The 17,803-nt window shown below is 41.3% G+C and overlaps 1 protein-coding gene across 1 annotated transcript in view; it reads right to left on the bottom strand.

Moving 5' to 3' along the window:
* LOC109421166 (uncharacterized) overlaps nt 1–17,803 on the bottom strand; it is a 54,529-nt gene that overhangs the window by 23,292 nt on the left and 13,434 nt on the right. Inside the window, exons 2-3 of the mRNA XM_019695663.3 lie at nt 8,968–9,179; nt 7,919–8,512 (exon numbers count right to left, since the gene is read on the bottom strand). Coding sequence (XP_019551208.1) covers nt 7,919–8,512; nt 8,968–9,179 — 806 coding nt within the window. The remainder of the gene's footprint in view (nt 1–7,918; nt 8,513–8,967; nt 9,180–17,803) is intronic.

Here is a 17,803-nt window from a genome sequence, read left to right on the forward strand (position 1 = left end):
CCACAAAGCGGCGGAATTACGCACTAAATTTACCACCATTTGATAGCCATAGACCTTCTGATCAACATTGCTGAAGACACGAACATTCTAGGTGGTCAGAATCTTGAGATAAACCATGTCAAAGTACTTCATTATGATGCACACTAGCGCCACATAGCGGCGAAATTACGCACTAAAATTACCACCATTTGATAGCCACAGACCTTTTGATCAACATTACTGAAGACACGAACATTCTAGGTGGTCAGAATCATGAGATATACCATGTCAAAGTACTTCGTTTTAAATGCACACTGGCGCCACATAGCGGCGGAATTACGCACTAAACTTACTACCATTTGATAGCCATAGGTCTTCTGATCAACTTTGCTGAAGGTCTAAACTATGCAGGGGATACGGTTTTTGAGATACAGTTCAGAAAGTGATGAAGTCTTCAGGTGATGCCAAACTTTCTGGGGGTGCTGCAATATTCAAATGGGGTGTTGCAATACTAGGCGATGCGATTCCATATTTATGGCGGGTAGTGTACAAGCGGATCCTGTATGATTTTCAACGTTATTCAGTTGGACTACAGTGTACTTGACATTGTTTGGTCACTAATAATTGAGTTTTTTATAGTCCTTTAAAGATAATTTTCGTTTCTATCTAAGCAAAAATTATATCATAACGTTTAAATTGGCCACCGGGTTGAATGTTTTAACACTTCTAGGCATGATATTTGGAGCCCTTGAGAGACATTTCTAATTGAATTATCTAAGAATCATCAATTGAGACAGTTGAATCAACACGGCATATTCAGAAAGTTTTCATATTTTGTATGAAGCTTTTCCGAGATATCTCTGATAGAATATTTGATGCATATTCTTGTTGAGGAAATCCATGTGAAGTCCTTTCAAAAATTTATACATAAACTCTTCCGCCACCTTTCACCCACTCGCCCATCCGCTTGCTCTCGTTTCGATACGATTTGTCTCTTAGATTTGATTTTCAGTCCCTCTCTCTGCTAAACAATCGAGAAACTCATCATGTGGGTGGCTTGACATCATAAACACAACATTAAATTCAATTACAACCATTTTAGCAAGCCAGAAAGCTGCTCGCCACTAACTCGCAGCATCACTCCCACGATGCTTCAAGTAAACGCCGATCATTTAGCACCCAGCCAGCACTGCAGCTAAGCTGCGTAACATCGCTTGCAGTCCCGGCTCTTATCGATTGATCCAAAGCGATAAAGCTGCTGCCACTCGACATGGGGAACTCTCGTGTATGCTAATTTATTCACTGTCAACACTTTGATTCCGTTATGAACCGTCTGTTAGAGGACGACAACCAACGACCCGGTGCACTTGCACTTGCGTCTTCGCCGTTTTACTGGTTTTACTAGTAGGCAATAACATAGCTGTCCGGCGAAACGATTGATGTTATTTGCCGGTCATTCCGCTTATATGTGGGACATTATCGATCGATATGTGCGGAGTTGTGGGTTGTTGCGACACGGCGAACGGTGGCGTCCTGTATTGAACCGTTACCTGTGCAGTAATGACCGATTTTGCACTGTTTGAGCCTGCCTGGAGGGGAACATGCAACACCAAGCAAAAGATTTAATTATGAGAAATCATCTGTTTGGTCTTAATCCGGAGGGTATTCCAACAAACGTTGTGTAACAATATCGGTACAAGTATGAATTAATTGCTGAGAACTGCTTCATCCAGAATAATTAACCTTCGTTTACTTCCCAATGCACTGGCGTAGCCACGGGGGGGGTTTTAGGGTTAAACCCCCCCCCAGAGCCAAAATTTGTGGAACAAATTTTCAGTATAAAGGGCTTTGCTACGAAAAAATTTTTCGGCTGCGCCGCTATTTTAAAACTATGAGTACAATTGCTCTTTATTGTTTACAAAATGTAAATGTCAAATCAAAAAAATATCATTTACCATTGAAAACCCCTCCCAGAGACAATTTCTGGCTACGCCACTGTCCCAATGTATTTGCAAATTACAATAGCCGTTTAGTAAGCTTCAATCCTTCATAACTTTAGATATAGTTTGTTAATAGGAGAAAAGGTAATACATGAATTTATCAAAGTAGTAGAGCATATCATTATGAACACTTATTGCTGCTCGCTCGAAGCTTCAATATTTATTGATTACGAAGGTGTGGGAGCTCAGGTAAAATATTATCGCCTGGGTGCCTATTAAAAACACCACCCCCGGCGAAACCTGGCGCTTCCGGGAAGGTAAGACCAGTTCCCTGGATTAGTGGGTTGGTGTCAGGCCCTGCGAGCCAGCCGTATAAAGACTAGCACCGAAAAATCAACAAGAGAATAATGTGAACTGACACCAATGGCGACGACCACAGCAACAAAAAGGGACTTGCGATTGGAAGCTCGGTACGTGGAACTGCAGATCTCTCAACTTAATTGGGAGCACCCGCATAATCGCCGATATACTGATGGACCGCGGGTTCAGCATCGTAGCGCTGCAAGAGGTGTGTTGAACAGGATCTATGGTGCGAACGGTGTGAACGCTCAGAGATAATCATACCGTCTACCAGAGTTGTGGCAACACACGTGAGTTGGAAACAACTTTTATAGTTGATGGGCGACATGCAGAGGCGCATGATCGATTGGTGGATGATCGACGAAAGAATGTGCAGTGCAAGTTGAGCATCAAGGGCCGATTCTTCAGCTACATGCGTGGGTACGACCGCTGCCCAAGCCATGACGGCAATACCATCATGGGAGACCTAAACGCTCATGTAGGCCAGGAGGAGGAATTCAGATCGACGGTTGGGCAGTTTAACGCTCACCAGCTGATGAACGAAAATAGTCTACGCCTTATCGATTTCGTCGCCTCCAAGAACATGGCCATACGTAGCACCTTCTTCCAGCATGTCTCCCGTATCGTTACACCTGCTGTGGTAGCAGACAGAATCTCAAATCGACCACGTTCTGATTGACGGACGGCACTACTCCGACATTATCGACGCCAGGACCTATCGTGGTGATGGTCAAACTGCGCCCAAAACTTTCTGTCAACAATAATGTACGGTATCGGCGACCGCCACTGAAGCAACCGGATGTCTCCTCAGTATACGCGAAGAACCTTGGAGGCAGCGACGCAGCGTTGCCAGACGAGGCCGAGGGCGAGCTCGATCTGGTCCCTCTCGAGGGCTGCTGTGGAACTGGAGGCGTATAGAATGCTGGGTAAAGACTGTTGGAAGATAGGTAGAGTTGAATGCTCAGGTATCGTTGAACCTTCAGGTACGAGTTTGGAGAGTTGGAGCGAGGTGGATTTGGTGTCGTAGGTATATTGTTATTGAAGAAGAAAAATTCCGCCAGACTGAAAAATTATTAAATGTCGGGTCAAAGTCGGGTAAATTTTTATCGTATGTTGGGCCACTGTTGGACCAACATCGAACAACTGTTGGGTCTATGTTGGGTTTGGTGGCCAAAATAAAATCAAGTGAATGATAGGTTAATGTCGGGTATGACGTCATCAATCTTAAGTACTCCAACTGTTCTGAACGCAACCAAATTCTATTTAGGTAACGTTACCTAAATAGAGGGACCAAATAGATTTTACCAATATGGATCCTACCTTAATGGAGGTTTGAGTGTATTCGTCTGTTTTCCACTATAACGCAGTCAATTTTGAACCAATTGACTTGAAATGTTGTACACGGGTAGATACTATACCTATCTCACCACATTCCAAAAGTTGTGTCAATTGGTTCAAATTTGACTGAGTTATAGTGGAAACAGACGAATATAGAAGCCACCGCCCAAGTGGCGCGATTCCCTACTTGTTAGCACGTTTTCAGCAGAACACATAAAAAATCATTGTTCCTGATAGTGGGATTTTGTAACTTGTTTTTCAAAATACTTTTAAGGTAGAGAATTTCACTCAGTACTTTTTGCTTGCAAATTTGATGTACTTTCATAAAATTAGGGCGACAAACTTTTTTGACTTTTCTTAATAGTTTTTTTTGAAAATCGTAATTTTTTAAAACATTTTTTTTTTCATTGTAACCTATTTTTCTCCAGAACAACTCAATGTTTACTCGATAGCATTTTCAGTCAGCTATAACATAGGGATAATTAAAAAATTAATGACATGTAACTTTTAAGCGAATATATATATTTTAGTTCAAAACACAAAAACCAAACATTTTTTTACCGTGCATATTTTCTCCATATAGCACTAACAATTGTCTAAAACTTCGCCGAAGACACCAAACCGATCGGACAAACTGTTTCCGAGATACAATTTTTTTGAAGATATCATGTGCATTTTTCATAGGCTCTTCTCATAAGTAAGGCTAGATTCAAAATGGCGAACCAAGTATGCAAAACGGCGTTTTTGTTACCCAAAAACTTGAATGCAAGGTTTCATGCAAATAAAAAAATACAAAAAAATAAAAACTGGAAAAATTTTCCACCTGTTCGTGGAATCGCTCAATAATACTCACTGTAAATTGCAAATTGAGCAGATCATATCTGTTCCACAGCTAGAAAACACCTCTGATGAGATCATTGACAAAATGATCTCAGCAAACAATCGCAACTGCCCTACCCAACAGAGATCATCCAACAGGGATGTCCCTAGGTGGAATGACAAGCTAGAAAAAATAATGAAATAATCTAGAAAATTATTCAATGGAGCAAAGGCTACTTCTGATTGGGTTCATTACAAAAAAAAAACCCTAACAGAATATAACAGGGAACTGAGGCTAGCCAAACGTAAGGATTGGAGACGGGTGTGTGAAGACATCAATAATGCTCCTGCAGTGGCAAGACTCCATAAAGTCCTTTCAAAAGGCCATTCTAATGGTCTTGGAAGCCTCGAAAAGGAAAAAGGCAGTTTTACTGTCGATTCTTCTGAAACATCGATCTTTTATTCGGCAGAAGAGCAGGACTCAGACAAGGTAAACCATGTATGCTCGACAAATGCCTATCTGAAAGCCTGTGAAATCTTTACGCCATCGAGGGTCGAATGGGCACTGAGTTCTTTTCAGCCTTTCAAATCAGCTGAAATCTTTCCAGCGTTACTTCAACAAGGAAAAAAAGCGATTGTTTCGCTCTTAACTGAAATATTTAGAGCCAGTATCGTTTAAGCTTTCATACCTAAGGCATGGCGTAAGGTTCGTGTTGTTTTTATTCCAAAAGCTGGTAAAAGAGATAAAACAACACCCAAAGCCTTCTGACCTTAAGCCTTTCCTGTGTTCTGACCATGGATAAAATAGTGGAAGACTTTATCAAGTCTACCAGCTTAGTAGAAATGCCTCTAAGCAAGTGTATCAAACATGCAAATCTACCATAACAGCGCTACATTCGCTAGTCAGCAAAATTGAGAAATTTTACATGATATCTCATGTAAATATGCACTAACTCTAGCATTCCCTTTATGAGCACGATTGATTGATTGATTTGTCTTTATTTGAGAGACTTTCAGCCCTTGGCTGGTTCGTCTCTCTTATGTGCACGATTTCTCGTTGAATTTTACAAGAATATTTTTTTCTGTGTACAATCTACGTTGAATGTTACCCTCAAATGGTGCCGAGAGGAGGGATTAAACGTTAACCCTTCAAAAACTGAACTGCAGTCGTGCCTTTTACTAGAAGGTTAAAAATAAATCATGAGGGATGCATACTGTACCTCCTTTATATGGAGTTCAAATTCAGTTTTCGAAAGAAGTTAAACATCTTGGGGTTACTTTGGACAAAAAACTGAATTGGAATTAACATTGGGTCTGCAGCAAAGCCTTAGGAAAAACCTGGGGTCTTAGACCTAACATGATTCACTGGATCTATGCTGCAATAGTCCGGTCTAAGATTACTTATGCTTCACTTGTTTGGCGGCCCAAAACAATTGAGGTAACTTTTTGAAAGAAGCTAAGTAAACTACAAAGACTTGCTTGTATATCTATGACAGGAGCAATTAAAAGTACTCCATCAGTTGCTTTCTCACTAGACAGGGTGTGGCATCAAGCTTTGTAGGCCCTGAACCTTTTTGTGGAGTTCCTGAGTGTGCTCTATGGATGAAACTAAAAACTTGGGAAATGTCCACGCTAGAATCTATTTTGAATGCCACGGATACATCCAAGCAAGCCAAAAGGTTCATAAATCCCAGTGCACAAAAAAGTCTGGTCCATTTTGAATCGAAAGGAAAGAGATCTCAGGGTAATTACTGGTCTGATGACTGTCCACTATAGATAGTAGAAAGAACATAGATCCGTGATGATGAATCCGTTGTATCCAAACGAACTGTCAAAATCTGTATCCAAACGAGCATGACGTCACGATTTGAACAACATCAATGGAGTGCATGACGTCATATTCAATCATTGCACTTTTGAAAATTACTACTTACACGCTTGAAACATTTTAATCAGCGGTGTCCGCGGATCTATGTTTATTCAACTATTTATACTGTCCACTGCCCGAGTAAATATCATCTAAGTAAGACTGAAAAAATCCAATCCTCCGAGTGTCGTTTCTGTCAAACGGAAAACGAAACTGCCGAACATTTACTCTGCAACTGTGGAGTGCTGTCCTATCAACGATTGGAGGTATTTGGTAAAGGGTTTCTCATGGGGTTTCTAGAGCCCTTGGAGGTTTGGTGAAGTAATCCCAACAGGGTAATGAACTTTATAAAACAAGTTGTGCGTAGTTGGGATCAACCATTGTCCATCACAACTCAATTGTGACAGGATACATATTTGACTAGCACCAAATTAAATATGGGTCATACCACAATATTCCTAAATAATGGACGCAGTGGTTAAAAGGCTCTACACATGAGGGATGAAAAAAATGGCAGGTTTGATTTGCATAACAAAATTGCTGCTTGGATGGGTTGCGCTCTTATTACCCAAAAAATGCCCTGTTATGCATTGTGATTTATTCGAAAATCCTTGTTTAAAACTGTGATTACTCTTCACTAATGATCAACTACAGTTACTTTCCAAATATACATCATCCTTGTTGAGCGTGACAATGTATCATCTACCGAAGTGACTGTGCATTTTGATGTTTTGATCAACGTTCCTAAGATCAGGAGAAACAACTTCTTGACAAGTGAAGTATGGAATCTACATTGGAAAATGGAAGAGTAACCTTGGTCAAACTCAAATGTTTAAATGGGTTTTACTAAAGTGGTCCGAATTGCAAAACAGTGTGTGCTAGAAACTGCCTAAAGGATTAAAAGACGAGTAAAATGTATTGTTTGGCCAATTGACGATGATTTAAGAGGTTATCGGTAAAGAACTTCAACAAAAGAGAAGTCGTGCATGACCGTAGCCACTCTAAAAGCTATGATTGTTGTTAAGCAAAACTTCAACATTGCTTGTGAAAAAAATATGATAAAATTGTAGAGAACTTTCCGTTGTTGCGTAAAGTTTCCTCTTCCGCTAAGTAATTCAATAATAATGATAGAAGTGAATTGATAAAGTGAACAGCAGATTGTTATGTTTTGAACAATAAAGAGCTAAGATGAGGATGGTTGGTAGTTTTGTTGTTTTGACCCGTATTATTGGTCCGAAAGTTCCGTTTTTTCTTTGAAACTATCTGAGCAGCCTCAATAGTTGGAGCTGATAATGATGAAGAAGAAACATCCATTATTAGTACATTAAGAGTTGTTTCTGTGCATAGAGATTCAAGAGAAATATTAGGTTTACGAATTTGTGTTACCTACGATTATTAATATTTTTATCGACTTTAACAATACTCCTACTACGGTTGATGGCGTTCACCGGAAATTCATAAGTTTGAACAGTCGTATTGTGCAGCCACTAAACCGACAAACAAATATGATTAGTAAACATCTATGTACGCACCCAATTTCGATAAAATTGAAACTAATTGCGAATTCTGCGAAAGCACGAGCAAACTAGAAATCAATTTCCCCTCGCGGACTCACCTGTAGATTCAGAAACAAAGCAGCATGCATCACCGGACAGTGCACCATGGTCACGTTGATCAGGTGCAGCCGTCGGAGCACCAAACAGCACGCATCTAGCACCTCGTCCAGCAGGTGGTTGGCTTCGTATCGCTCCAGCATCAAATCGACCAATTTCAGCGTTTGCAAGTTGGGCAAATTATGCATTAATCTCTTCAGAGAGGCCAGCAGCTGCCCACCCGTCCCGAACAGTTTTATCGATTCCGGGTCCTCACTGGAGGCCATGTTGCAGGGGAAGATGTAATTTAGGGATTTTATTTTCAATCCACAGCCTCGCCATTCTCGGGGGACTTTGGCCTTTTGGTTTTGCTCGATGGCCCACGAGATCAGCGTCATAAATTGGAACATGTTGTTGAACGAGAACAGCGGGCGAAAGTCCAGCCCACGGAAAAGCTGCCCCACCGAGAGCAGACAGTTCTGAGTGCGGGCGTGATCCAACACCGGCTGCCAGCCGGAGTAGTAGTTGTACTTGAGCCGCGAGAGCGTTTCGTCCTCCACCATAAAATTGGACCACACGTTGGGCAGCGAGAAGGCCTGGTACCAGCTGAAGCATGTCTGTAGGAAATAGGAAAGAGAAAAATCATGAAAATCATCTCATCAGTACAAGCGAAATAAATCGAGCCGGTCTCGGTGGGCCACATATACCGGTTCCATGAGCGTACATAAGAGTTCGTAGTAAGGAGTTCCAGCTTGTTTAAGATGTGAAGGCTGAAAGCATTTTTTAAATTGATTTTTAATGCAAAGTGTGTTCTATCAATAATTGCAAACACATGCTTGTTCTTAGATTTTTTGTTAAGTTTTTCATTCAATGCTCCCATCTAATGCACATCTCTAGCATAAGATTGATAATGTTTGTGAAACTTTTAAGCTCAATTGTGCGAAGTTTTTTTTTTCAAATTCCTGGAGTCCCGACTTGCACACGCCAATGGTCGTCCCATCAGCTCTAGACAATTTCTCCTAAAAATATTTCCAACAACGTGTAGTACAGGAAGTGTAGGTTTGGTACGTACCAGGCTAGCGTAGTACCGCTCTCGGATGCTCAGGTGTGCAAAGATACGCTCCATGATGTGATCCGGTAAATCACACCACTGTGACTGCTGGCCGTTAGCAAGCTCATCACCGGCCCCGTTCCGTCCCCTGCTGGTTCCGTGCTCGGTTCCGTCGTGGTCCTTCTCGGTGCCCTCGTCCTCGTCTTCGTCATGCTCAATGTCGATGTAGCAAGCTGTTGAGAAAAATCCACCCAACCGGCAAACGTTTTGAGAATGTTCTGTTAACTAAAAAGAAGGTACTTGAAGGGGACCGGGTAGCTACGCTACCTTACAGTCGAGGGATGTAAATTTTATATGAATCCATCCGAGAAGTTGCTTTCTTTTGCCGCCCAGCTGGGTCAGATTTCACATGATTGCCATCGGTTAGCAAGGCACAAGTAGCTACTGGCTAGTGAGATGGTGTGGTTCTTCTTCGGATGGTCAATTTTTGCCATTCGAGGAGAGGTTGCCATGAGTTACCTTACCTATAGAATGCCTTTTGCGCCTGGAGATAAAATGTAGAAATTCTATTGCTCGACATGGAACAGAAGGCTTTCGCTTGTATGAATGAGTCCCAGCCGAGCAGAGGGGTGATTTAGTTGAACCTACAACATTATGGATCGAATGGATTCGTCGAGCTGGAAGTGATTGAATTCTCATATGTCTGATTGCTGCACCTGCATAATTGAAGTGGGTCATTTGCAGAATAGAACAGAGAACTGGGTATTTTATATTTCTTCATAGCACTTTAATGTGTTGTACCAATCAGCATAAAACGATTTTAGTTCCATAGTTTTAGATATAAGTGTAATTTAGGGTCTCATGTTGCTCAAATGCTGGGTTTAAGGTTATCTAATTAACCATGATGTCAAATGCTAATCTTGAGATGACGGTTTTCATTTTTTCAGTGACGAATTCAAATTCAATTGAGTCGTTGGCAAAACTAGACAAACGAAAATTATCATGTATCAACAACCAATCAATCAGACAGTTACAGTTAGACAAAACATACGGCTAAAATTGAACAATAAGTTACCCCTGAAGATGACACAAAACCCCAGTGTCGAAACGTCGGGCAAACAATAAACCTCGTTTTTCCGTATTGAAGACTGCGTAGTGGTTTAAGGACAGACTTGTTAGAATCCCAACATGGCCGCCACAATGGCCGACTTTGGTACCTACTCACGATTTCGAGGGCACAAATCTCTTCGTTAACAAAACCAGTGCAGCTGATCTTATTATTTTAAGCTTATTACAAGTGAGCAAGAGCAGTATAATAAAATGCACTGTTGTTTGAAGCTTGCTTCTTGATATTTGTGCGTTTGAAGTTCTGATGCACTGCTGAAGCGGGATTTCAAGACGTTTGTCCTTAAGTCCCACACTATTGCTAAAATTTCGGCTGAGTGAAGAGATATAAAAATGTCGTCTTCAACCAAACCGCTCAAGTGTATATCGTTTTTATACGAAAAGATATGTGTCGAAATGATAAATATTCATTTCAAAAATACTGCGTTTGAAGAAATCTTATATCACGGATATCTTAGTCTACATGTAAGGCTTTCCACCTTTCATTTCTACGTAAATATTCAGCAATTTCTCAAGATAATTCTCCATGAATTTCTTTTAGAATTCCTACTAGGTTTCATACTCTCCAGAGAATCCTGTAGAAATTTGTCATAAAATTTCTCCTGGAATTCCTCCCTGTATTCCACTCTAGATTAATCGTAGGTTCCCATAATGCTCATTTTTTTTAAGGACTTCTCCAAGAATTCTTCCAGAGATTCTTTCAGTTTTTTTTCATGAATTCCTTTCGGAATTTCGTCAGGTATTCCTGGGATTCTCACAGGATCACAGGATTTCTTCAAGAATTTTTTAAGAATGTTTCCTAGATATCCATCAGGAATTCCTCGTGAAATTCCATTTAAGATTGCTCCAGGGATACTTTCTTTGCTTTTCCGAAGTTGTTAAGAGATTTTTTTCGACATTTTTACCGGGGTTGAGCATGAGAATTTTCTTACCAGGATTTCTTCATTTACTCCTACAGTGATTCCATCCAATATATCTCCCTGGATTCCTTCATTGTTTCCTCCCGGAATGCATGTATGGATTTTTATGGATTTCCTAAATCTTCGTTTTAGGGATTCTTCCCAAGATTTATTTAGGAATTCTTTCTTCCAGAGATTCCGTTAGGAACTTCTCCAGGGATTCCTTTCGTCATTCTATTATTGATTTCTAACGGAATTGCATACGAAATATCTCCCAGGACTCCTTCTAGAAATTTTTCAGGAGATTACGTCAAGGATTTCTCCTGGATTTCTTCAGAGATTTCGCCACAGATTTCTTCTTTGATTTTTCCCGAGATTTCTTTTGGCATTTTTTTCCGAAAATCCTTCAGTTATTTCACCTGGGATTCTTTCCAGGATGTATTCATTGCAGCTTACCGGGTTCTCTTCAGGGATTTCTGCAGGGATCCCCTCAGGGATATTTCCCGATATTTCATCAGGTACTATTTCACATTTATTTTTTTTCCAAAAGTGAATCAGGGACTCTTTATGAGTTTTTTCCAGAAACTTCTTCTGGTATTTTTTCCAGGCTTCCTTATTTATTCTTCCTGGAATTTTCTCATAATTTTATCCAAGGTTCCTTGAGAGATTCCTTTCGAGATTATGTTCCCGCAATTCTTTTAGGGATTTGTTTCGAATTTCCTTCTGAAATTTTTCATTGATCTCTCTTGGGCTTTTCTTATGTTAGGATCTTCAGGTTTTCCTACTTAAATTTATGCAGGGATCATAAAAACTCTCCTGGATTCAGGGTTCTCTTAATTTTTTCCCCATAAATGCTTCATGAGTCCTTTTGGTCAGTCGGTTTTCTCGGTAGGGCGATGGAAGTGCGAGTGAAAAATCCGGGTTCAGAATCGCGCTACAATATTCGTTGGTCAGTCGGTTTTCTCGGTAGAGCCATGCAAGCGCGAGTGTGGAATGCGGAATCAGATAAGCTTGAGAATTTTCGAATGGCTGACAATTTTCAGGTAAGAGTGATGGAAGTGCGAGTGAAAAATCCGGGATCAGAATCGCGCTACAATATTCGTTGGTCAGTCGATTTTCTCGGTAGAGCCATGCAAGCGCGAGTGTGAAATGCGGAATCAGATAAGCTTGAGAATTTTCGAATGGCTGACAATTTTCAGGTAAGAGTGATGGAAGTGCGAGTGAAAAATCCGGGATCAGAATCGCGCTACAATATTCGTTGGTCAGTCGGTTTTCTCGGTAGAGCCATGCAAGCGCGAGTGTGGAATGCGGAATCAGATAAGCTTGAGAATTTTCGAATGGCTGACAATTTTCAGGTAAGAGTGATGGAAGTGCGAGTGAAAAATCCGGGATCAGAATCGCGCTACAATATTCGTTGGTCAGTCGGTTTTCTCGGTAGAGCCATGCAAGCGCGAGTGTGGAATGCGGAATCAGATAAGCTTGAGAATTTTCGAATGGCTGACAATTTTCAGGTAAGAGTGATGGAAGTGCGAGTGAAAAATCCGGGATCAGAATCGCGCTACAATATTCGTTGGTCAGTCGATTTTCTCGGTAGAGCCATGCAAGCGCGAGTGTGAAATGCGGAATCAGATAAGCTTGAGAATTTTCGAATGGCTGACAATTTTCAGGTAAGAGTGATGGGGGTGCGAGTGAAAAATCCGGGATCAGAATCGCGCTACAATATTCGTTGGTCAGTCGGTTTTCTCGGTAGGGCGATGGAAGTGCGAGTGAAAAATCCGGGTTCAGAATCGCGCTACAATATTCGTTGGTTAGTCGGTTTTCTCGGTAGAGCCATGCAAGCGCGAGTGTGGAATGCGGAATCAGATAAGCTTGAGAATTTTCGAATGGCTGACAATTTTCAGGTAAGAGTGATGGAAGTGCGAGTGAAAAATCCGGGATCAGAATCGCGCTACAATATTCGTTGGTCAGTCGGTTTTCTCGATAGGGCGATGGAAGTGCGAGTGGAAAATCCGGGATCAGAATCGCGCTGCAATATTCGTTGGTCAGTCGGTTTTCTCGGTAGGGCGATGGAAGTGCGAGTGAAAAATCCGGGTTCAGAATCGCGCTACAATATTCGTTGGTCAGTCGGTTTTCTCGATAGGGCGATGGAAGTGCGAGTGGAAAATCCGGGATCAGAATCGCGCTGCAATATTCGTTGGTCAGTCGGTTTTCTCGATAGGGCGATGGAAGTGCGAGTGAAAAATCCGGGATCAGAATCGCGCTACAATATTCGTTGGTCAGTCGGTTTTCTCGGTAGGGCGATGGAAGTGCGAGTGAAAAATCCGGGTTCAGAATCGCGCTACAATATTCGTTGGTTAGTCGGTTTTCTCGGTAGAGCCATGCAAGCGCGAGTGTGGAATGCGGAATCAGATTAGCTTGAGAATTTTCGAATGGCAGACAATTTTCAGGTAAGAGTGATGGGGGTGCGAGTGAAAAATCCGGGTTCAGAATCGCGCTACAATATTCGTTGGTCAGTCGGTTTTCTCGATAGGGCGATGGAAGTGCGAGTGGAAAATCCGGGATCAGAATCGCGCTGCAATATTCGTTGGTCAGTCGGTTTTCTCGGTAGGGCGATGGAAGTGCGAGTGAAAAATCCGGGATCAGAATCGCGCTACAATATTCGTTGGTCAGTCGGTTTTCTCGATAGGGCGATGGAAGTGCGAGTGGAAAATCCGGGATCAGAATCGCGCTGCAATATTCGTTGGTCAGTCGGTTTTCTCGGTAGGGCGATGGAAGTGCGAGTGAAAAATCCGGGTTCAGAATCGCGCTACAATATTCGTTGGTCAGTCGGTTTTCTCGATAGGGCGATGGAAGTGCGAGTGGAAAATCCGGGATCAGAATCGCGCTGCAATATTCGTTGGTCAGTCGGTTTTCTCGATAGGGCGATGGAAGTGCGAGTGAAAAATCCGGGATCAGAATCGCGCTGCAATATTCGTTGGTCAGTCGGTTTTCTCGGTAGAGCCATGCAAGCGCGAGTGTGGAATGCGGAATCAGATTAGCTTGAGAATTTTCGAATGGCAGACAATTTTCAGGTAAGAGTGATGGGGGTGCGAGTGAAAAATCCGGGATCAGAATCGCGCTACAATATTCGTTGGTCAGTCGGTTTTCTCGGTAGGGCGATTGAAGTGCGAGTGAAAAATCCGGGTTCAGAATCGCGCTACAATAATTGTAGATCAGTCGGTCTCCACGGTAGGGCGATGGAAACGCGAGCACGAAATCCGGGATCAGTGGTCATCGTGATCAAATAAATCATAATCGTGATGAAGACCGCGACGTGTATTTCCATATAACTAGTGGATCATATCACCTAACAGAGGTGGCTCCTAGATCCACACCTTACCCTACCCTACTAACCACCATTCCTTCCCGTGACAACTGTGGGGATGCTGTGGATTCCACGGTTTCTAGTAGCAACGGTTGTCGAACTAACATTCCTTCCCTTTCCTTATGACCGTAAGGACGTGGCCAGCGCCGTTATTGACTTTAAATAGCTGAACTCTCGAATTGTGCACATTGAGAATGGTTAGCTAGTCCCAAGCTTTCACATTCATTGGCTCTCTGTGCAACTTCGATTGTTCTGGTCAATCACGGAGTAGCAACTACGATGTGTACGGTTATCTTTGCTTTGCTTTGCTTTGCTTTGCTTTGCATAAATGCTTCATGAGTCCTTTTCTGCTTTCTTTTAGGAATTTATCCGAATATTACTATTGAGCGCTTCCAAGATTTTTTTGATTAATCTATCAGGGATCGTTTCAGAGATTCCACCAGATTTCCTCTTAGGCTTTCTCCCGTGATTCCTTCAGGAATTTCTTACTGGTTTCTTTTAGGAATTGATGCCTTTTGGAACTGGTGCCGACATTTTTTTTTTCAATTACACTCCCGAGGTCCATGCCGGGCTTTCCTCATTATTTTCTCATATGATTACTGTAGGGTCATCATCCAGGATTACCTAAGACATTTCTTCTAAGATACCGTCAAATATTCCTCCTGGGAATCCTCCCGGAAATCATTTCTGGATTTTTTCAGAGACTATTTTCGGGATTCCTGCTGGGATTTATTCTGTGATTTCTTCAGAGGTTTTTGCAAGGATTTCTTCCGGATTTTCTCCAGGGGTTCCAGTTTTTTTTTATCTCTTCAATTATTCCTTCAGGGACTTCTCCTGAGATTCCATCAGGAGTTCTTCCAGGATCCTTACAGAGATCTCTGCCGAGATTCTCTCAGGGGTTCTGGTATAATAAAAAGGCCTCCTTTCAGGATTCTGTCAAGCAACGCTGTCAGATTTTTCAAGATTTCCTTCAGAGATTTCTCTTGGAATTTCCGCGTAGACTACACTAAATGAATTTTCAATCTTGACAAAGATAAAAATGATAAAAAATACTGTTGTTTTTTTTTGATTGTCAGACGTTTCGGTCCATTTGTGACTTTCTTCTGGGACTCAGTATTTACTCTAATGAAGAAGGATTCGCTCGGAATCAAACGTAGGAGGACAAAACGTGCTCATTTTTTTGAATATTCAGAAAACGCGCACCGCCCCGTGTAGTCCTTTCAAATTTGTATGGACCATGGTCGTTTTTATAACAACCCCCTCCTGATGACTACGTGGTTTATGGACGGCCCCCAAGACTGGAACGCCATTTCGACGAAAACATGAAAATTCCTGCATAGATTCTCTCCGGCATTCTTTCAGGTATTCCTTTGATATTCATATTGACATTCTTTCAGAGATTTTTCCTGCAATTTCTTCATTTAAGCTAAGTTTCCTGTTGCCACGTAAAGCGCTCAAGTAAAATTCTACCTTTTTCCGCAAGTAATTTTGACAACTGATCCAGTATGGGGAGAAACGTTACTTTTTCTTACGGAATAATAGCAAGGACTATTTTTCCGCACGGAAAAGTGACAGCTCCATTTGATTCGCACGGGAGGGGTTACAAGTGTTACACTTTTTTTCTTACTTGCCATCTGCGAACTGCTCAAGTAATTTTGAAGCGGAATCATTACTTAACCATTATTTGTCCTATCTTTTGGCACAGTACGTACGAAGTGGAAACTAGCCATAATTCTTTAGAGATCTCCGACAGATTTTTTTTTCCAGATTCGAGTGAATCCATCTGAATTCTTTCAATGATTTCTCCAGGGATCCTTTAAAAATTCTTTCATGAAGAATTCTAGGAATTCCTTCCAAGGTTTCTTTTGATATTACTTCCGGAATTTCTCTAGGATACTCTAAGAGACTCCTCTTAACATTATTTCAGAGCTTACTTCAGATTTATTACACAAAATGCTCTTGGGTTCTTTATCTACTTTAATGCTTGTAATGCATTTTCGATGCACTGCAAGCATTAATAATGACAAGAAAAATGGTAGAAGTAGTCGGTTCTATCATTTTCCAGGATTCTTTCAATGAATGGCTGTGTATGTGTAGACTAGACTAGACCTGAGACGAGACTCGCGAAGACGGTCTTCTTTTTCTCCACTTTGTTATTTTTTTCTTCTTCCTATCTGTGTTGACATTATGTTTTGGGCTGGTGGTTCAAACACGTACGTGACCGCATTACCTCACATGCAGTGTGACTGAATCCCATTCATGCACAAAATCATGTTGAGGTGAAATTTTGCACCGCCAACAATCGCCAAGCAAAGTAATCATTGGAATATTTTGTTTTCAATTTATTTTTGACAGTACAGTAGAATAAAATGCTGCTCGGAGTGAATTTTGGCTTCAGAATTTATCTCGGATAGCAATACTTTCCTCGTTTTAGGTAACGTAATCAAACGGGCTACAACTGACAGCTCAGTTGGGCTGCACTTGACGTTGCTTTTTTTCCTCTTCGCGAGTCTCGTCTCAGGACTAGACTAGACTAGACAAAATGCTCTTGGGTTCTTTGTGGGGTTTCTGCTGAGACTCCTGTTTAGAAAGATTTCTCCTGAGCATTCTTTCGGGAATCATCACGGGTTTCCACCCGTTCTTGCGGCATTCCTCCTGGAGTTTCTCCAGGGATTCCTCCAAGGGTTTCTTTTGTGATTCTTATCTGGATCCCTCAACACAAAAAGATCTTGAATCAATCGGAAATGGAACCCAGAACCCAGCACGGTCTTGCTGAATAAAAAAAAAAAGAACAAATAAGTGTGGAAAAATGACAGGAATTTTGAAAAAAGACATTTCTGTAGTGAGCCTTAATGTAATATGAGTTATTTTCTATAATTTTTGAATAACTATCATCTCTCACACTACGAGTTTCCTTTTATCTAGACCAGTGGTCACCAAACTGCGGCCCGCGGGCCGCATGCGGCCCTCGACCAGGTTTTGTGCGGCCCGCGAACTGATTTTGAAATGTATTAAATGTGGCCCACTCATAAATTCCATAATGAAAATCAGAAATTTCATCATATTTTAAAACATTTATGAGAATGAATGTTAACTACTGAAATTTTCCAGTATCTAAACTTTCTGAATTTCGCTAAAACTTCAGGAATCGGGCAAGATATTTTCACTCTCCTAGCAATACTTTTGGGAATTCCTCTTAAAATATCTATTCTAAATCGGTTACAAATATTTGAACACATTGCTCAGAAAATCATGTCTGTAGGTTTTTCTTCATTGACTTCCTGAGAATCACACAAGAAAAACTTTTAAAAAATCATCAAGGACTTCCACAACAGTATCCCCAGGCAGTTTTTCGTAATTTCTTTCGAGAACCCTGAAATCCCTACAATCCATTCTGAAATTTCCCAAAATCCACGAGAAGTCCCCGATTTTTTTAAAGTAAAGGGTTCGATATACTTATTAGGAAATC

This window comes from Aedes albopictus, chromosome 3, assembly GCF_035046485.1.
Source record: "Aedes albopictus strain Foshan chromosome 3, AalbF5, whole genome shotgun sequence".
Taxonomy (NCBI): Eukaryota; Metazoa; Arthropoda; class Insecta; order Diptera; family Culicidae; genus Aedes; species Aedes albopictus.